Source organism: Mchenga conophoros, linkage group LG19 (assembly GCF_057382185.1).
Source record: "Mchenga conophoros isolate Kocher_MC1m ecotype Shallow Benthic linkage group LG19, M_conophoros_male_GT1.1, whole genome shotgun sequence".
NCBI classification, from domain to species: domain Eukaryota; kingdom Metazoa; phylum Chordata; class Actinopteri; order Cichliformes; family Cichlidae; genus Mchenga; species Mchenga conophoros.
In genome coordinates this window covers 19,203,365-19,223,986 of record NC_140544.1, presented here as the reverse complement: position 1 = coordinate 19,223,986, position 20,622 = coordinate 19,203,365, and the positions used below count along the sequence as shown (strand labels likewise).

At 38.3% G+C, this 20,622-nt stretch overlaps 2 protein-coding genes across 4 annotated transcripts in view; both read left to right on the top strand.

The window, feature by feature from the left end:
• The first annotated feature begins 1,032 nt into the window (after positions 1–1,032).
• On the top strand, positions 1,033–12,394 carry LOC146552073 (Golgi-pH regulating cation channel-like). Of its 2 annotated transcripts, none has more exons than XM_085258397.1 (20): positions 1,033–1,194; positions 2,465–2,522; positions 2,969–3,066; positions 4,507–4,623; positions 4,842–4,889; positions 4,979–5,020; positions 5,271–5,397; positions 5,477–5,538; positions 5,708–5,891; positions 6,001–6,100; positions 6,223–6,316; positions 7,991–8,064; positions 8,204–8,310; positions 9,005–9,063; positions 9,156–9,259; positions 9,358–9,434; positions 10,048–10,109; positions 10,193–10,245; positions 10,426–10,456; positions 10,585–12,394. In XM_085258397.1, the coding sequence occupies exons 1-20, from the start codon at positions 1,078–1,080 to the stop codon at positions 10,624–10,626; spliced, it is 1,656 nt and encodes a 551-aa protein (XP_085114523.1). In that variant the 5' UTR covers positions 1,033–1,077; the 3' UTR covers positions 10,627–12,394. The 2 variants fall into 2 exon arrangements, with proteins under 2 accessions (XP_085114523.1, XP_085114522.1); XM_085258396.1 differs by having other exon boundaries at positions 10,045–10,109.
• Positions 12,395–12,688: 294 nt separating this feature from the next.
• Positions 12,689–20,622, top strand: part of vps39 (VPS39 subunit of HOPS complex) — a 30,293-nt gene continuing 22,359 nt past the window's right edge. The window contains exons 1-11 of one of the 2 annotated variants that reach the window (XM_085258394.1): positions 12,689–13,240; positions 13,424–13,489; positions 13,605–13,669; positions 13,783–13,825; positions 13,975–14,069; positions 15,948–16,046; positions 16,155–16,247; positions 16,771–16,954; positions 19,274–19,394; positions 20,010–20,130; positions 20,392–20,518. In XM_085258394.1, coding sequence (XP_085114520.1) covers positions 13,168–13,240; positions 13,424–13,489; positions 13,605–13,669; positions 13,783–13,825; positions 13,975–14,069; positions 15,948–16,046; positions 16,155–16,247; positions 16,771–16,954; positions 19,274–19,394; positions 20,010–20,130; positions 20,392–20,518 — 1,087 coding nt within the window. In that variant the 5' untranslated portion in view covers positions 12,689–13,167. Of the gene's footprint in view, positions 13,241–13,423; positions 13,490–13,604; positions 13,670–13,782; positions 13,826–13,974; positions 14,070–15,947; positions 16,047–16,154; positions 16,248–16,770; positions 16,955–19,273; positions 19,395–20,009; positions 20,131–20,388; positions 20,519–20,622 lie in introns of both variants that reach the window. The other variant, XM_085258393.1, reaches the window with a different exon arrangement.

Genomic DNA, 20,622 nt, shown 5'->3' with positions numbered 1-20,622 from the left:
CTCTCTTCCTGGAGTTATTTACAATGTGGTTTATGTTATTTTTCACAGGTAAAAATAATAATAAATAATAACAATAATTGAAAAATACAATTATTTAAAGACAAAAAAGAAGGCAGAAATTTAATGTAATGTAATGTTTTTAAATCTTGTGCTTACAATGTTAATTTTATTGATTAAAGATTGATTATTAAAGTATTTATAATTGTTATTTTACAAGTCGAGATGGACGTCTTCCAAATATACCCGCCAAGTTATCCCAAGGTTGTGGTGCATGTTAGAATAAAGCTTATTTATCCAGCTCTGTTGGTAGGAGAATACTAAATAATGCATATGAATAAGAAATTCATTATTATCCAACAATTTCTGTGGTATCATAGTTACATTTTTTATATATATATATAATTGAATTAGTTTTGGGAGTTTCATTCATTTGTGTTTTTAAATGAGAAGACTGTAATCACATTTTAATAGTATGCTGAATGGTAACTGTAAAATACCATATCACCTAAATTTGGCTTTTCATCTACATTTACAACTTAAATCAAAATTATTATAAAAATTATTTCTTTTTAAGTAAGGGAAAAAGTTAATTAAAGGTAAACAAGATCTGTAGTCATTTTAACTAATTATAATTGTATAATTATTCATACTTTTCGACATATTTTTAATTTCTGTAGCTTTCTTACACTATATTTTTCTATTATGTGTATGTAATGTGTAAATTGCAAATATTGTTTGTGCATTGTGGATGTGAAAGGCCAGTGAGGAACAAGAAATTAATGGAAATTAACTTTAACTCTATGTGCACATGAGTGTCATGCTCTGCATTGGAACGTTGCATTGTCCTGTCAAAATAATCAAATTGAAATTCCATATTTTTACAAAACCTTTTGTTAGCGTTGTAGATAGTTTATAATGATCGGTAGTTGCCTGCCCCTCTGTCAGGCATATATAGAAGGAGATGGTTTCCGCTCTCACTGTATTCGGTGTTATGTTGCACTCTTGTGGCGACCGCGGTAACTACAGGGAGAACAACCCGGAGCTGGATGCGGACACGAGCCTGCTGACCTGGAGTAGATGCACAAAAAGATGTCATATGATCAGGTGCATTGGTTGTGTTTGCTGTTTTTTGCCTTGGTTTTCCGTCCTGGGACAGCGGCAGAGGTTTCCGTATGGAGCATGGACATCAACTCGGTCAGTGTCTTTAACATATGTGTCTTTACCATTATTACATAGTCTCTAAGCTAAGTCTTCCATGGTAGCTGTTAGCCGAAGAAGCTAACTAGCCCCCTCGTTCTACCTGGCGCAAACACTGTCGTTTTGCTTTGACAGCTCTTGTTTGGATAGTCTGACACGACAAGTCGCTTATTCGCTTATTACCCCGCTTTTAAACCACAGATTTTCGTTTCATTAACGCTACTATTTCTGTCTGGACATTCAAAAGGTGATATTTTTCTCAGTTCCATTGTGTAAAAGCAGGTGGTGTCATGTTACAGCTTCGTTTGCGTCTGTGTTACACAGGAAAAGTAATTCTAGTTTAGAAATTGATGGCTCAGCCGGTGATATTACCTCACTAAATTCAAGGTGAGCTAAAGGTGCTCCCGCGTGACGTGGATAGGCGATGATATGTGGAAAAAATACGTGTTGCATCATGTTATAAAGCTTAGGTAGATATAGTGGTGTCTTGGTATTTCTTCATATGTTGCTCTGGGTCCAGACCGTTTCTGTTCCAAGGAGCCAGACTGTCATTTTTTAAGTGGTGTTAAGTAATAGTTTTTCACGCTATCTGGAGGGCTTCAAAGGTGTTTCTTAGGACATTGCCTACTTTTTAAAAACTAATTTTCCTTTGGTTCAAATCATCATAAATGTGTAAGGAGGAGATATAACAGTGAGTGTCTACAGCCATATGTAAAACACAGTGGAGGCAAATGACATTGGTACACTCAGCGATGGATGGGCCTCCCCAAAGAAGAAGAGCTTTGGAAGAAGCCTGGAGAACTATCCCTGAAGACTACTTAAAGATAGAAAGTTTCTCTTAGAGAGTTTAGATTGTGTTAAAGGATAAATATGTTCAGACCAAATATTGATTGATTAGTAATGTGCACACTTCTGTTTTTCCATTATATGCTGTATTTCCATATATGTTTGCATGTGTCAGTAAACCGCTGTACCTATTTTGTTATATATAATTTTAATATGACAGGTATTTAAAAAAAAAAAATTCAGGAAAAGATTATTAAAATTGTGCTATCACATAATTTGTCTAGCACAGCAGCTGCAGCACCATTGTTTCCAGTACTCAGCACTGTATGCATCACACATGAGCAGATGGTGGTCCATAAAGCCATGTCTTTATGTGTAAATTGTACATTTTTTCTGAACACAGTTCAAAGGAATCTGCAGAAGTGACACATACAGTGATCGCTGATGAGCTGCTGACTGATGTGTCTCTGTTGGGTTTCAGACGCAGGATGCTGTTTTTCGGAAGACCCTGTATGCCAACACCACCATCTTCATGAAGTGTAAGTAGCCTACGTTCTCTAAGGTGTAGATGGCCAGGACTGTGGATGTGAGGATTCACACATAACTGTTGACTGGATGGCATTGTTGTGCTGTGATTTACATCCCCCACAGTGTGTTTATGGCTCTAACTGGTATCCAGACATTGCAGATAAGTTGGATGCCCTGCAGCCTTCAAACAGAATATCTAGAGACTAAAAGCAAAATGTCAGTGTTTAAAATGATGAATACTCTTTGAAAGAGTCTTATCTCCACAGTACAGATTGTACTGTGGTATAAATTTCTCTTCTGTTTGTGGAACTCATTGCTGGCATTCCTCTAAGGAAAATTAGACACTGACCTAGAATAGAACCTGGAATACTTTGAACTCCACTGACAAGTATTTGCTTGTCTGAATCAGCTAGTGGATTCTAAGTGTTGATATGTTCTTCTTTCTTCTATTTTTCAGTCCAGGGTGACTCAAGGCGGTGTAACAAAAGCTTCGCCTTCAACATCAGTTGGTACCTGCGCTCCTCTGTTTGCTATAATGAGGTCTTTAACACACCAGTGAGTATACACTAGTGAGTCTTTGAGTAAAGAAAACAAAGATATACTTTGGATAAATTTTGGTTTATCAACTTTTTTTCAGGATTTAGATATATTGTGCATCAACTGTTTGTCAGTCAGAGCAGCTGCTGTTTCCTTCCTGAAGCGATTTCTTGGCCTTGGCCTCAACTTCCATCTGGCTCCTTGTCCAAGGGCTTCTCAGACTCAGCTGCAGTTTGCTTTGTTGCTGTCAGACTTTAAGTGAGGGTCACAAACAAGGATACGTGGAGGTCACCTGTAGCACAAAGGAGACTTTGAAGTCAGATTTGATTTGTAAGGTTTGGTTCCTTTCAAGCTTGAACGTCTCTTCCAAGAAAATGCAAAGCTGGAAGGAAAGTAGTGCAAGTCCAAAGCAGTTTTACACCAGGAAGGAAATTCACTGCAATAAACAAACTTTACATTTTTCATTTCATCCATCCATTTTCTGGGCCACCTCCTCCAGCTCCTTCAGAGGCATTCATCCAGCAGAGAGATGTAATATCTCTCTATGTCCTGGATCTTCCTCTCAGTATAATATCCCTGAAACACCTCATCTGGCTTCTTTTAATGTGGAGTGATAGCTGCTCCAACCTGAGCCCCTCCTGAATGACTGAGCTCATTCCCCGTGAAGGAAGCTTATTTCCCACTTTTGTGTCTGCCTAATTTACCCAGAGTTCATAGCCAAATGTCTTGGCAGGAATGTAGACCAACAGCATTGGTTTCATGCTTCATGCCAATAGAGCAACTGCAAAAAGCACAGACAAAATCCTGAGACCACCGAACCCTCCACCCTTTACCCCTTCTCTGCGCCTAGAAGTGCTGTTCATTTAAGCTGAAAAGAATTGGCTTTACATCCATCCATCTTCCGTTTATCTAGTTCAGGTTTGTGGTGGGCTGGAGCCTAATCCTACACCCTGACCCAGTTGCCAATCTATCACAAGGCACTTCAAATTTTTATTAAATAAAAAAGATCTAAATGAAATGAATACCTTCAGATTTAGTCAGTTTTACTGTGTGGGTTTGATGTAAAGCATGAACACACTTCTGTTTTGTAAGAGAAAAAATAAACCCTGTTTGTGATTTGGATGTTTGGATCTTACAAAAAATGTATTTACTATCTGAAATACTTTGGGCCCTTGAAATTAGGTTCCACTTACTTGCCTGTGTTTGCACTATTCAATGAGTCCTGTGAAGGCTGGTGCTTTTGTCTTTGTGATTCAGCATTATTTAGCTGGTGTGTAAAATATTGTCATATGCATATTAATGGTCATTTTTATATGGTGTCAAATATTTAGCAAAATGTGTTGAAATACAGTAAACTCAGTTACTGCTGTGATTGTCAAGTATCATTGCAATAACATCCTGTCTGTTCATTATAATAAACATAACATAAAGTACATGTTATAACACACTGTTTTGCAGGACAACAAAGCAAGGAACATGTTTGGCATGGAGCACATGCTGAAAGATGGCTGGAGTGGCTTCTACAGTCAGGGCTACATGTACTTTGACAACTGCTCCTCTCTCTTGCTACCAAAGGTCAGTGACAACGATACCGTCCTAGATCACTGTAGATGGCACATAAACTCATTTATTATGTGTGTGTAATAGTCCAGTTTCTGTGCAGCAGTTATCCAATACTGATGTAAGTCCGTTTTTAAACATGTGAAACTGCTCTTTCAGAGATTTCCTGCATACACTATATTATATATGCATATCTATTCATGTGTATTTGTTTACTTTGGCCTTTGTTTTAGGTCTATTACCCAGACTTCAACCCTTATCAGCCACTGACTAGCCCAAAGGTGCGTGATCGACACTGATCTTTAGACGCTTATTATAATTTTTCATTGTTCTTATCAGAATAGCCCTAAAACTACTTTTTTTCTCTTAGAGTGACCCATCCAATCAGAGCTTCTTTTGGTCTGAAAAACCGGTAAGACATTACAACAGTGAATAAACGTTATATTTTTAATTTTTGGAGGAAAGTTTTAATCCTTTCTGGGGGTATTTTATATTCCAGTGCTCATGGGAACAAGTGTAATAATGATAATCCTTTATTGTCATTATACCAAAAGTACAACAAAATTATATGCTGTCTCATTCAATGCAAAGAAATAAATCTATAAAAAGTATAAGAAATTGCTTCATTCATCAGATTTAAAAGTCTAAATCTTCTTTTTTAGGATATCAGTGCAGTGGCCAAAGCTTGGGAAGACAGTCCCTATCTGTTCATAGTGAAGGTGCAGCCTTTGTTTCGTGGCGCTGATGATGAAGCTGAGGGAGGAGAGCAGTCCAGCTTTACTTTTTCAAGTGAGAAACAACCATTTTGCATAAAGAGCTTTAGAATCATATTTCTTTAAACAATAACGCACCTTTCTTTATTTCCCAGTGAAAGTGGAGATGAAAGGTCCACATGAGTACTCCTCTCCAGCAGACTGGCCTCTCATGATGGTATAAATCCTCATTTTCTGTAATATTTAATTGCTATATCTAGGAGTAAAGGGAGTTGATGAATTCAGACATGTAAAATCTTTCACCATAGCACTGGAACCTGAGTGTATAGCTTACTTATTATCGATGACAAAGCTGAGACTGTCTCCCACTCTTGCGCCCATCACAGTTCTTCATGGTCATGTGCATTGTTTACGTGCTGTTTGGGGTTCTCTGGCTCTTCTGGTGCGCCTGTTATTGGAGGGATCTGCTGCGGATCCAGTTCTGGATTGGTGCCGTCATTATCCTCGGCATGCTGGAGAAAGCGGTTTTCTACTCTGAATACCAAAGCATCCATTACAAAGGAGACTACGGTTGGCAGATTTTCCACGCTCGCTTGTTTGTGGTATAAGTTTGTTTGGTTTTGGTTTTTCCTTTTCATATTTTGGCATCTGTTTTTCTCTTTGTATTATTTTTTTGCAGTGCTAGGGGCTGTGATTTTTGCAGAGTTGCTCTCTGCACTCAAAAGATCTCTGGCTCGAATCCTGGTCCTCATTGTAAGCCTTGGCTATGGCATAGTCAAGTGAGTTGATTCCTGAAAGGTTACCTGATTGTATATAGTCTCTAGTGGATAACCCACTGCTGTTACTTGTTTTAAACAAGCTCTTAGTATTAATGCATTGTTTTATTCTCCCTTCTGCTTAGGCCCAGGTTGGGCACCACCGTACATCGGCTAGTAGCTGTTGGAATTTTTTACCTTCTCTTCTCCTCAGTAGAAGGTGTGCTGCGAGTAACTGGTGTAAGTGTCTAATATTGATAAGAAGCAGATGCAAGTCTTTATCTTGCAGTCACCCTTAAGAATAGAAATCAGTTGTTAGCTAAATATTTATTGTGTGGCAGCTTTCAAAACCAAGACTACAAAATACTTTTTTATACAAGGATTATAAGAACAGTCACACATACATATTCTTTTTTTAAATAAATAAATCATGCCCTAAATAAATAAAATACATTTGAACAAAGGTTGATTTAAAATGTCCTTTGAAGGCATACTCTCTGCTGATTAAGACACCCTTTATACTTCACTTCTAGGACCACATATTAAGTTTCAGTGGCCTCACATTAATTGTATCCAGGCAAGTGAAATGAACTCACTGCAGTTCAGTTAGTACACATTATTTGTTGCAGCCTCTGGAGGGTGATTGAAGCTGATGGCTGTGATGTATTTTTGCATAAAAATGTGGCCTGGTGCAGCAGGGAAGGCGCTCTCTATATATAAATTTGATTTGAGTGCAGGAGACCATAGAGAGGGAAGGTTACACAGGGATTCTGTCTCTGGGAGGCAGACAAGTGATCATGATAGAGAATGACAAATTTGATCTATGAGTAATTTTTCGAAAGAAGCTAAAGACACAGGAGCGAGTTCAGCAAACGCAATTTAAACGTGAGATAAGAAAGACAGCAAGGAGAATGAAGTAATGAAGTTGATTAGAATGTGTTTTGTAATCTTAACACAAGCTCATGTTTACCCAACACTTTCATAGCATGTACACGTCACCTTTCTTCTTTTGTGCTCGAGGTGATCATATTTAAATAAGATGCCGGAGTGCCAAATCCTCACCTAACGGTTGCAAACTTGTGCAGCAGTCTGTATCCCCAGGCATAGATACTTCCTAAGTTTCACTTGCCAGAGCACAGACTTCTTGGATGAGCTGTTAGTACAGTTAACCATGCAGAAAACCACATTAAAAACATAATTAAATGCTCTGAAAGTCACCATAAATACCACTACAGTTGAGTGTTCGAGTTCAGTGACTGTCAATTAACACAGATGAAGCCTAGCAGAAAGTGTCAGCTACATCTGTCTGTCAGATAAAGCAGCCACACCCATAATAATGCACGACTCAGGTGAAACAGGTGAGTTATAAAAAGAGCATTTTCACATGAGTTTAGTCAGAACTTCATAGATATGAAACAGAAATTCCTCCACCAGTAGTGACGTAATTGCTGCAGGATGGAGATTTGACTGCAAAAATCACATAGGTGCTCACTAACCAGAGTACCAGCAGCTCAGTTGAGTCCATTATTGCAAAGAGATGTCCTGCAGACAAATTTGGCTTATCGCTACAGACTGATTCAGATTGATTGCCTTGTGTTGGATATCTGACAGCATTTATATGCAAATTTTCACTGATCTGAGTGTTTACGGTCAGTTTGGTCACGCCAACAAAACTTTTTGCAGTCTTTCTCCAGGAGCAAAAAGATTCTACCAAATCACTGGGCTACAGCAGATCTTTTCTTTTGAAAGGAGATTGACTAGTTTTTGGAGTCGGCCTCAAGTGGACATTAAAGGAACTACACTGCTGGTTTAATTCTTTAGTTGCTTGATTCACAGTCAGTCTTTGCTCTATTTTGTGCTCTAAGTTTTCAACAGATCTTCTTCTGAAATGTGTCTCTTGTCATCTTCCTACAGGGCTTCTACGGGACTGTTGCCCTTGTGGCTAATCTCAGCCTTTCCCTCATTGACTCCTGTGTCATGTGGTGGATATCCTTTAATCAACTAGCCTGATGACTGCTCAGGTGTCACTGTGATTTGTATTATCACAAGCACTGCACATATAGGCATTTGATTGTATTTATTTAGAAGCTGTCCATAGACAGTGTTTTCCTTAATTTGCATTTACATTTTCATCAGCTTGTCTCAAACCACTCGTCTCCTCAAGCTCCGCAGAAATATAGTGAAGCTCTCGTTATATCAGCACTTCACTAAAACGCTCATCTTCTCTGTTGTCGGTGAGTTACAGCTGTACTGGGGTCTGCTTAGCTTCCACGTTTCCATCAGTCAAAAGATTACCGTAAACTATGAAGCCAATTATGAAATGGTAGAAATGTGCTGCACTTGCTCCTCTGTAAGATGTGGTCAGACTTGGAAAATATGTTTTATTGTGGAGGGTGCTGGAAGCTGGTGAGCTAAGCTAAACATGTAAACCTACTTCTGTATAAAGGTAATGAAACTAATATAACTTATAAAAAAAAGCTAATTTCTCCTAGAAAAACTAGGTTTTTCTATTGATTTACAAAACATGACATGTTAATGAGTTATAGTGCTAACTGAGGGCTGATTTTGTCTTCATTAGCCTTTTTGTACTTTATTATCAACTCGTGTGAAATCAGGTTTATTGTTTCCTTCTGTTACCAACTTGTATTTAAGCTCCAGTCTCCTGCTTTGTGTTTACTATGTAGCTGTCAGTGTGGCCAATCTTCATTTAACCCTTTACAAGAAAGGGAATCTGCGTATTTCCATATGTGATAAATATTTTTTGAACACATCTGTTTCATTTAAAAAAAAAACACATCTCCAGTTTACCAATGCTGTGGCTAGAATTCCCTTCAGGTCAGTTTGTTGTTTGTGTGCTGTAGTTTCTGCGAAACACGTGTATTTTGTTTACAGTCATCTAAATCCTTGGTGTTTATTTTGTGTCCACAGCTTCTATCATATTTATCATCTGGACCACCAAGGTCTTCAAGCTGGTCGACTGTCAGAGGGTCAGTTTGCTTTCTCTTTTGGCTGAGTTATATTTATCTTGTACTGGATTTCACTGCTTTTCCCCTGAAATCTGTCCTTATCCTTTCTGCAGGGTTGGAGGGACTTGTGGGTAGATGATGCATTCTGGCGCCTGCTCTTCTCCACTATTCTTCTGGTCATCATGGTGCTGCTGCGGCCCTCAGCCAACAATCAGAGGTCAGCGTCAGTATGGAGTTTGGGCCAAAGTACCTCTGTGTAAGCTCGCGGTTAACGCGATTCATAAAGGTTTCAGCCTATGTGGTGTTTCCTTTCAGGTTCTCCCATTCCCCTCTGATTGATGATGATGATGAAGAGGAAGAAGCCAAGGAGCCCATGCTGAACGAAGCCTTTGGTACGACATTTGACTCCTCTTGTAATTTAAAGCCCCAGACAAGTGTTTGCCATATTAAACAGTGTTTGAAAAAGAAACTGAATGCTCATTTGTGTTACACAGTTAAGTTTCTTAGAAAAATGTTGGTTTTATTAAACTCTGGTGCTGTGTGTTGGGAGAAAAGGTAAAACAGCTTTTGATAAGCTTGGTTGTGTAAAACAGTTAGTTGCCATAAATGTAGTATCCTGCCGGCTTGTCATCTTGTGCCAGCTGATTCTTTACATTTTGATCAGTTTTGTTTAGGTTCCACAAACAGGATGTTTTTTATCCTATAGTAACAGTGTTTAAGTGTAGAATTGAGGCCAGTAGGCTTGTATAACACAAAAATATAAAACGACAGAAATCACAGAAATGTTTTCCAGCAGTTTGTATCTTCTGTTGTATGCTCTAATAAACCCAAATAATCACAATTTTCCTCACATCCTTTACTGACACTGTCTGAGCTTTGTTAAACCTTGTTTAACCCAATGACACATTCTCAGTCTGTTTGTATAGACGTTAATTGAGAAATTTATAATCATTTAATAGTATCAGAGTAAATGATTTCAACTGCCTTTTCTTGATTTTTCAGAAGGAATGAAGATGAGAGGCGCAAAGCCTGACATTAACGGCTCCCAGAAAATGTTGAGTAAAGAGGTAGGTTGACTTCTGACATTTTCTCTCCTGCGTTATTGTCATGTTTACTTAATTCTGTGTTTCAAAACTGTGCTTTTTGTCAGGATGAAGATCTAAAGTGGGTTGAGGAGAACATTCCTACTACTGTTGCTGATGTGTAAGTAAACTTTTATTTTGGTGAAAAACTGCTACACTAAATGACATTTGGATGGAAATGTGGAAAAGTACTATATTGCTGTTATTCAAGCCATATTCATAGTGTTTGACTAACTCCTGATGTGGGTGGTATATCCATGGCCTCTTTCTCTGTTTTTTTTTCTTTTTCCCCTCCATACAGAGCTCTCCCTGTAATGCTAGATGAGGAAGAAGTAAGGAGCCTTTTTACTTTACACATGCTAGTCCCATGATTCTCCTCACACTTTAATCTATTTAAAGTCCTGACCTTTTACTATGACATCATTTAACAACCACACTGCTGTGTTTTTTTTTTTTCCAGGAAATCTTGAAAACCAAGATGGAGAGATCCAAAATGGAGTAGAAGACGATCTGAGAGTGAAAAGAGAGGAATTCGACTGAGGCAGCAATGAGTGATCTGATTACCAAAAATGTTGGGGGGATGCATATCTGTTCTTTCTTCAGACACTTTTAAAAAAAAAAACCTTTTATTTCACAGGCTTTCGGTAACACTACAGTAAGCTCTTATATTAACGCCATACTGTGCAACCCGGAGTGACTGGGTCGGCTGCTGATGGCATTCTGGGATAAAATACAAGCAGTTATATAGTATAGCATTTATATTTATAACTATTTTATTTGTTGAACAAAATGAAGGAGAAGCTGATTCTGTTACACAAGGCACTAGTTATCGGGAGATTTGTGAAAATTTTCTTTTAGTTTTTTTTGTTTTGTTTTTTTTTAAGACTATTATAAGTATTTAATGAAACATGTGATATCCAGTGCAAGGGATAGATGATCAAAATATTTGACAAAAGCTCCAACCACTTCAGACTGCACAGATAACTCCTGGACGGGTCAGAGTTGTAGGAATGTGAGGTCCTTTTTGGAACACAGTCAGGTATGACTTGTGATGCCTGGCCATCATCAAAGCCAAGATATCAGATGATGCTACAAACGGAAGATAATGAACATAACTGAAAACATTAAAGTAGTTTCATAATAGGATTATATTTAAGCCATTGCAGCATCTTAATCAACAATAGGTTATCTTCAGTGCTGTGCCATATATGTAAAAAAGATGCGTTGTTACATTACATATTTATTTGATCACACGATTTAATATTTAAATGTGCAAGTAACTCTATTGTACAATTAGCCATTTAGCCAGACAGCTAAAAGCAAATGTTTTAATGCTTAACCAACAAATATGTGTGTTTAATTGTTAACACATTATTACTGTAGTGTCTGGCTAACTGGGTCATTTTGAATATCAAAATAGTTAAGCCACTGTTAAAATCTGTCATGTTGATACTTGAAGGATATCACCGTCGTCCAGAAAATAAGCCACATCTGTTGATCTGGGAGCATATAACGATAGTTATGGAGCTATATCAATGCAAGGAATTAACTGTAATAAAACCGTAGGAGGCGTGTTCATTTTGTAGACACATGTCAGATCATTTCTTCAGGATGTCGTCCACACACTGATCAGTTTAAGTGAGTTGAAATTTGACTATATTTAATTGGTTGATAAGTGTAAAAAAAGTAAAATCCTGTTTGTAAGCATTAGTAGTAAAATTAAGCCTGCTTTATTTACATTTTTATGAAAAGTAACTTTTTTTATAGTTTTGATTTCATATAATAGATCTAGAAACACTAGATATTGCAGTCACCAAAGTGAACACTTTTTTTCTAGCCACTGAATAACGAACCTGGATAGCTGAAAAATATACATGTAATTTAGTGTGTCTATAAAATGTGCTCTCCGACCCCCTCCACCAACAGGTCCAGAGTTTTATTTAGGTTCTCTGTTTACTTTAGTAGCACAGGGGAGTATCATTTCACCATTGTTACAGATTTCTCTGACCCTTTCCCAGCTACGCTCAAAAATAGCCTTATCTGGAATAAATCCTCATCCTTGTGTGATCTACTGCAGTATGTGTGGATAATTTTAAAGTTCTGAACTATGTTTGGTTTTTTTCTATTTGTCTAAATCTTGTTGACAATATTTTATTTCAGAGAGACACTAAAACCCTGTGTCTGGATTTGAGTCTGCATTGTATTGTGAAGCTGATAATATTGTATGGCTTTTTGCGTATGTCCTGCAAATAAATTTATATTGAAAGATGGTTGAAATGTAAGTTTTGTATAAACTTAGAATTATTTTGATTTTCTAAAAGACACGTTTAAATATATATCACAATTACAACGTGTTCTTTTCTAGAATATTTTATTTTAAAAAAAACAAGTAGGAGTGTCCTTTAAATCCTGGAAATCTAAATTTAAAAAATATATAATATTTAAGTATTTGTGTCATAAATACTGGTTTTTCTTTTCGTACGAAACCTCGCGAGAGTGCAAAATAACCGTTCAACTTACCGTTTAATGCAAGCCACTGCGCCTTTAATGCGTTCCTCGTGAGCTCACATACTTCAGTCACGTGCCTGTCAAACCCCAGCAGCTCGCGCAGCCGTGTTCAAAACAACTGAGGAAGTAACAAGAAGCTACATGGCTAACGAAAACTAATTGCTGTGGTTTATATAGCGTTTGTGGTTAAACATTTTAGGTTAATTGCAGTTGCGCAGTTGTTAACTTACAGTCTTCGCTCAGATTTCAGTTGCAGTGAGAGGGAGCCGATAGTTGCTCACTTCTTAGCTAAAAGGCTAACGATCAGCTGTTGTTTTGGTCAGGGAGGAAGGTGGCTAACAAGCCAAACTGCATTGCATTACCTAATCAGTTCTCCGTATTGGCCATTCCAAGAAAAAGCAAAACTGAACTGTGTTAGTTTATGGCGACATGTAAAGCTGTACCCCCGGACAGATTTATCAGCGATTAGGCGTCCGCCCCGTGTGGGATTGATATATCAGAGGGGTGTGTGAGATTGAATTAGCGTCGCTTCAAGATGCACGACGCATATGAGCCTGTACCTATTCTGGAAAAGCTTCCTCTTCAGATTGACTGCCTTGCAGCCTGGGGTGAGTTGTTGATTTAATTTTGTGACACTGAAATAGTACCCCTGTTTATCGAACTGCAGTCTTGCAAGTTGTCAAGAAATCATGAGTTGTTTCACTACTGAACACAGGTAACATCTCAGACTTAAGTGAAAACGTTATGTCTGAAATTAACTGACCGCATCTTTTGTACCGCCTTCCTTACAGAGGACTGGCTGCTTGTAGGAACAAAACCAGGCCATCTCCTTCTGTACCGAATAAAGAAGGATGCAGGTAAGGAGACCGAAGGGGATGTTATCCATTTGGAGGCCGGTTTACCTTTCTGTTGCACACTTCAAATACCAATTTAAGTAATTCTGATGAACACGTTTCTTTTTTTTAATCTTAGGAGGCAACCGGTTTGAGGTCACACTGGAAAAATCCAACAAGAACTTCTCAAAGAAGATTCAGCAGGTATCTGACTTTTTAAGTCGCTTAACTGCAAATTTAGAATTTAAAATTGTTCACCTCTGTTTGTTGACCAGCTTATGTGTGTTTATCTCTTTAACTGTGTTTTTTTTCTCCAGCTTTATGTTGTCTCACAGTACAAAATTCTTGTCAGTCTCCTGGGTAAGTTTTTCTCAGCAATACATTTTTACAGAGTTAAAATGTCATGTAAAGTAAAAATTGGGGGAACCTTGGGCTTGTAAAGGCTTCAAACTAATATCAGTTCTTCATTAACGTGACAACTAAACAAACCGATTTAAACATCCCCACAGAGAACAACATCCATGTCCATGACCTCCTGACCTTCCAGCAGATCACTGTGGTGTCCAAAGCCAAAGGAGCCACACTCTTTGCATGTGACTTGCAGGTCAGTAATAGACCCCTGTTTTGTGTAACTTAGCATGTGGTAAGAGAGGATAGATAAGACCTATCAGCTGTCAATTATCTCCCAGTGGTGACTTGTGGTATTGCAATAAAAAAAAAAAAGGTATTTTCCCTCACAGACTATAATTCTATAACAGAGGTAGACAGGGCTTCCAGCTTCAAACAGGATTAAGTTCTTCTCTTTTTATTATATTTTATAAGTTCTTTTTGTGTGTGATGTCTTAACTATGTGTACAATAGAGCAGCAGTCTCCTAGGGAAATGTAGGGGGCTAAAGCAGGATAAAGACTTAAAGCTAGTCTTGAACTTTTGGTCTTGCAGTCAAACAAGTTTCTGTTGATGTGAGCTGGTGGTTTCTTTTAGTCGGGTATCCAGTTCTCCTTCTAGTAGTGGTATTGTTTCTGCAGTCATATTCTTGCACACATTGCTTCCCATTACAAATGAAAGCAAAACCAGTTTTCACCTGAACAGTTGTGTACACTGCGAGACATACAGCTGCATGTTTGTGAACCATTTAAGACAAAAGTGAACTAAATTCTAAGTTTGGAGTTATTTGTGGCCGTGGAAATTTGAGTATAATGGCTTACAAGCAAAACCAAATCAAACTGAGCATGCCTAGACCATTCGTCTTACTTCTGACTGTTTTTAGTAGCCTTTCGAATGTGTTTTCACACATCTCACAAACTTTACAGAAGCAAATCGAGGACCTAGGTAATTATAATCCTCTGGATTTCATTGTCCTTCAACAGATGGCATCAATACAGGAAGTAAATCTGAGGTTTACCATGGTGCTGCTTACTAACATGACATTTTCAATTTCTCTTTCAACACTTAACAATAGAAATAAAAAGCAATGTGATTGCTTAGTTCAACTCTGCCTTTGTCATCTGATTTAAGACAACAGTGGGTGTCTTGAAAACAGTAAAGTAACATACATATGGAGGAGTGACATAGGCTACGTTCACACTGCAGGAGAAAGCGCATCAAATCTGACTTTTTTGACCCTATGCGACCCATATCCGATCATGGTATGACAGTGTGAACGGCACAAATCCGATATTTTCAAATCCGATCTGGATCACTTTCGTATGTGGTCCTGAATCCGATACATATCTGATGTTTTAGAAAGCGACTGCTGCTTGAACGGTCATGTCGCATTAAATCCGTCTTTTACGTCACTGACACACGACAGACGCCAATCATCAGCGCCCGAGAAGACAACGTGAACGCTTCCTGGCCATCCAGTGTAGATGTCAGTGAAACTGTTGGGAAGACAACGTTGGAGAAACGTGAACATTTTATTTGTACTGTATAAACTGCAGATTCTGACAGAAATCTGCAACTATCCTTTGAAGCACCGCTCCTCTCTTAAACAGCAATAAGGATAATTATTAGGGCATATGTAAATAATAAAATAACTTTATAACTTAAAGCAAAACTGGGAAATGTAAAGTCAGAAACAAGTCTTTATATTAAGGGCCATCAGTCAAACAATACTGTTCGGTCTGGGTCTAAACAGAGAGCGTTGTGTGTGACGTCTTCTTTTGCGCATGCAGGCCGCTTTGAGGGTTCACACTAGAGCGCGTTTGCTGTCACATTTTTATTTGTAGTGTGAACAAGCAGACAAAAAAAATCGGATTTGATCAAAAAATCGGAATTGAGAATCAAGACCTACAGTGTGAACGTAGCCAAAAACACAATTTGTATTTAATTGTGCTAAATATGTAAAAACCCTGAACATTTTCTTAGTTTTTTATACAGTAGCTGCAATATTTTGTCTTGTTTGTTCATCTGTGCTGGACATATATTTTGCCTCACATGTCCTCTCACGAATTGTATATTTCGTCTCCTTTTGTTCTCAGCAAACCAGCTCAGGAGAGGAACAGCTGAGAATGTGTGTTGCAGTGAAAAAGAAACTTCAGCTGTATTACTGGAAGGACAGAGAGTTTCATGAGCTGCAGGTAATTTATACTGGACATGTGACTCATTATAGTGTGATTCAAGTTTAACAGAATTTTCCAGCGCTTTGACACATTTAGCCATTTTAATGTTTTCCTTTCGTCTGTCAGGGGGACTTTGCTGCACCAGATATTCCAAAGTCAATGGCTTGGTGTGAAAACTCCATATGTGTTGGTTTCAAGAGAGACTATTACCTCATTCGGGTATGTGTTACAGAAAAGGGGTGCAAGCAGCTTCTTTACTTTTTAACTTACTTGTATGTGCTTATAACTTAAAATGATTCTTCCAGCCATAATGGGTCTTTTTAAGTGTGGAAAAACTCCTTGTCAAAAGAAAAGAAATATCCACAGAAACCTTTCTCATATTTCACATCTTCCCTTTTCATCTCTATGCCCGGTTTGCTGAGTAGAAGTTAAATTAATACCTGAAGGTGATGTTTTTATGCCACTTTCTAGAAGCAGACAGTTATATAATGAGTTCCTGTCTTCTTTTTAATTTCTTGACTTTGTTTATTTTAAGACTTTTTCCTTCATGCTTCTCTCTTTTTGTTTTATCAGCTACATCCAGAAAGTCTGTTAATAATATAGATGTATCTCCCTAATAGTGTTTTATTGTCTTTGTAAAGCACTTTATAACAGTCTCACAGATCATTTTAACACTGCTAGGATATTATTACTTTATTCTGAATCTCACGGACTCATTCAAACTGCATTTGCTGTCAACTAGATGGATGGCCGTGGCTCCATAAAAGAGCTCTTCCCCACTGGGAAACAATTAGAACCTCTGGTTGCTCCACTGGCAGATGGGAAGGTGGCTGTTGGGCAGGATGACCTAACTGTGGTGCTTAATGAAGAGGGAGTGTGCACCCAGAAGTGTGCCCTGAACTGGACAGATATCCCTATAGCAATGGGTAAGAAAAAGACACAACAGCTGATACGCTGTCATTGTATTTTAAGCTTTATGTCTATTGTAATCAATCAGCTTGTGAAAAGAAAATATATTAAAAAATTGCTGTCATGTATCCAAGCATGTTAAAAGGGAAAGAAGGAGAGGATAACCCACACACCACCTCAAGCCCAATCCAAGTCTTTATTTATGTATTTCTGACTCATAATGTCTTTGTTAGAGTGTATTTGTTCTTGATATCAATACAAACTGACAGGAAAGTTAAAAGGGCACAAAGCTATCTGCAAACAAGAGCCAAAAATCCTCCCTCAATTCTCTGTGTGGGTTCATCTTTTAGATATTATACAAAGGTGTTTTGCCAAAATGTGTAACCCTGGCAGTTGTTTTACCCAAGTGAAAAACAACTGTGTTCACCTTTTGTTTTTGTTTTTTCCTCTTGGGCACTTTCATTTCACAGATTATATACAATAAAACCTCAGAAAAATCCAGCGATTCACAGAAACTAAACTCATGCATTTCAATAACTGTTGTTTCCTTAAGTTTATGAATTCCTGAGGGAGAGCATCGATTGTTTTCTTCGTGGACATTGTTAATGTTAGCAATCAAATTTATAGAAAACAAACTCTCCGTCCAAAATCCCAGAGCTTCACAGGCAAGAAAGGAAAACCTCAGCAGACCAAATAAAGAAACCACAGCACTAAACAGTTTATTTTCTCGAGGTGACATTTAGCTTTTTTGTTTTGCTCATAAATTCTACAAAACAGTTGCCTTTAAAAATATATATGGAATGAAAGATTATAGTTAGCGCTGGATCAGTTGACCCTGAAGCATCCATTAGTAATGCTGCTCTACACTGAGGCTTGTTCTCTCTCCTCTTTTCACTCCCCAGGTGTTTATATACCACTGCTGCACGTCATTAGATTTTTGTCTTCCCGCTCCTACAGTCTGTGTTTTTTGTCTTGTCCCTATCCTTTTTCTTTTATCTTTCCCCCTCACCCAGCCAGTCCACTCCCTGAGGCTGGTACTGCTGGTAGGAGATTTCTTCCTGTTAAAGGGGAGTTTTTTCTTTCTGCTGTCACTGAGTCCCTGTAGGGTCTTTTTTTCTACTTCTCTATGGTCTCTACTTAATGCTGTAAAGTGATTTCAGGTGACTATTGTTGTGATAGGTGCTATATAAATGCATTCTTGTAGAATTCTTTTAGCAAAAGTGTGACCATAATCTGAGAATACTCTTTCCTAGTTGTTACATTTTAGGTAAGTCTTTCAGTTCTTGTCTTAATAATGGAGAGCTTAATTAATGAACTCGGTAATGGCAGCATCTGTGTGAAGTTTTCAGAATGTCCATATATATTTTTTATATAAATGAGCCTGGTAAAGAAGTGTATGATGATAATAATAATAATAATGACAATGATGATAATAATGATGATGATGTAAATAGTAATAGTTTATTCTCTTGTTGCCACAGTGACTGGGCAGGTTTGTTCAGCAGTTTACAGATCAGTCAGACCTGTTGTCTAAACACTGCCATTGTTCTTATCCAGCTGCTGGCTGTCTGTCTTCTCTTGTCCCCATTCTTCCCTTCCTCCCTCGCTGTCTGAGCTGTGATGCTGTTTTCCACTTGTCAGAACACAAAACTCAGTCTTAGATCAGCTTTTTTTATCCTGTGACTAAGACACCGTAGGTCTGAGGAACTTTGTGACAGAAGAGATGCAGATAAGCTTGTGCATTGTTTTGAAGGGCCTTTTTTTTCTGTGCTCACTGGCACGTGGAAAGAAACATTATGAAGGGGAAATGAAGCCTCCAAGCAGTGGTTTCATGCAGTTTGCAATTTCCTCATTTTGAATTAGTCATGATAGTGGCGTTGGCAAGCAGCAATAGAGGCTGAGGTATGGTCAGTTTAGAATATTTCTAACAGAGTGTCCTAACTGCTCAACCAGAAGAGGAGGCCTGGGCTTTTTGCTGTGAGTGTCTTTCATCCCATATCCAACCACAGGCTTGACTTGATTGCAGTCTGGTTAGATTCCTTCCTGTATAGCCCCGAGGACCAGAAATCTCATCACAAATGTGGCCCCCTGCTTTCAGTATAGATATATTATAGATCTTGTGTGAAGGTCTTTTCACCTTTTATCAGATATTCCCTCTATATGCCTTTAAACATCATGGTAGCTACTGCTTTCTTATTATGAGTTTACAGGTGTCGCCAGACACGATTTGGTCATACTACAAGCAAAATGCTATAAATAATGCTATCTTGCCAAAGATTGGTAACATTTTGGTTGATCTGAATATTTATTTATGTTATTTTTTTTAATGTTCCCAGAGCACCAGCCTCCCTACATCATAGCAGTTCTTCCTCGGTATGTGGAGATACGGACCTTTGAGCCAAGGCTGCTGGTGCAGAGCGTGGAGCTGCAGAGACCACGCTTCATCACCTCAGCAGGGTGAGGCAGGCTGACCTCTGAAGTTTACTTTTGCGTGGAAGTCTGATCATTTATATCACGATCTGTTGCATTGTCACACCTTGGATTTATGTTTTTTGCAGTGTAAAAATCTGGAGAATGGAGTGGAAACACTGAGTTGTATCTTTCCATGCAATCATACACTAGCTAATTGCTATGTTGTGTTTTAACCTTTCAAGTGTAGTGTCATCCACGCTTTTAAGCCTGACAGTTCTTCTATTATGATGTAGTTTATTTGGGTATACTAAACAACAAAGTCAACAAAATGTTTCATTATAAGGCAAAAGATCTTCTTGTGAAGAGGCTCTTTCTGGAAACAGAAAATATTTACTGGTGCAGTATTGTGTAAAAGACTGCAGTGGTATTTGGGCACTTTTGGTAGGTTTGATCATGAATGCTTGCCTTTCCTGATGCTTTCACACTGGCTGCCTTGTATAACATCATTTAACTAACATCCTCGCTTTCATCGGTTCTCCTGGTTTCCATTTCCCATGATAATGATGCCGATAATGGTGGTCCATCCTTTGAAAGAAAAACACTTTTGCTTCAGGCTTTTGTCTCTAATCTTGTTTTCTCCTCTTATCTTATCTTTTACAGGCCAAATATCGTGTATGTTGCCAGCAACCACTTTGTGTGGCGCCTGGTGCCCGTGTCAATAGCCACTCAGATCCGGCAGCTTCTACAGGACAAACAGTTTGAGCTTGCTCTTCAGCTGGCGGTGAGCAGCAAAACCACTCACATTACTATTAAAGCCCATTATTACATTCCTGAGGATTCAATTTGTGCTTTAGCTCGAAGCATGGGACATTAAAATCACTTATCTTGATTAGGAGCAGCAAGCCGAAACAGTAAGAATGCTTTCAACTTTGGAGTTTATGGTTACCTTATTTAGCAATCTGGCTATCCAGAGACTTATCTGGGACTTTTTACTGTAGCGTGATGAATTCGTTGACTTTCTTTTTTTTTTTCCTGCCAGAAGATGAAGGATGACTCGGATGGTGATAAGAAGCAGCAGATACATCACATCCAGAATTTATATGCCTTCAATCTGTTTTGCCAGAAGAGATTTGATGACTCGATGCAGGTGTTTGCCAAACTCGGCACAGGTAGGACTTCTGCCAATCCGCAGGGACACCTTTCCTTTTGTTTTCTGACAAACAGCTCAGCAATATGCGCCTATAGCTGAGACGTCTTGAAAATATTTTGTCCA

What these genes read in the sequence shown, in the direction of transcription:
- LOC146552073 (XM_085258396.1), top strand. Translation starts at nt 1,078, where the DNA reads ATGCACAAAAAGATGTCATATGATCAGGTGCATTGGTTGTGTTTGCTG. An exon ending in AGCCACTGACTAGCCCAAAG is followed by an intron (nt 4,890 to 4,978) that starts GTGCGTGATCGA and finishes TTTTTCTCTTAG; the next exon opens with AGTGACCCATCCAATCAGAG. An exon ending in CCATTACAAAGGAGACTACG is followed by an intron (nt 5,892 to 6,000) that starts GTTGGCAGATTT and finishes ATTTTTTTGCAG; the next exon opens with TGCTAGGGGCTGTGATTTTT.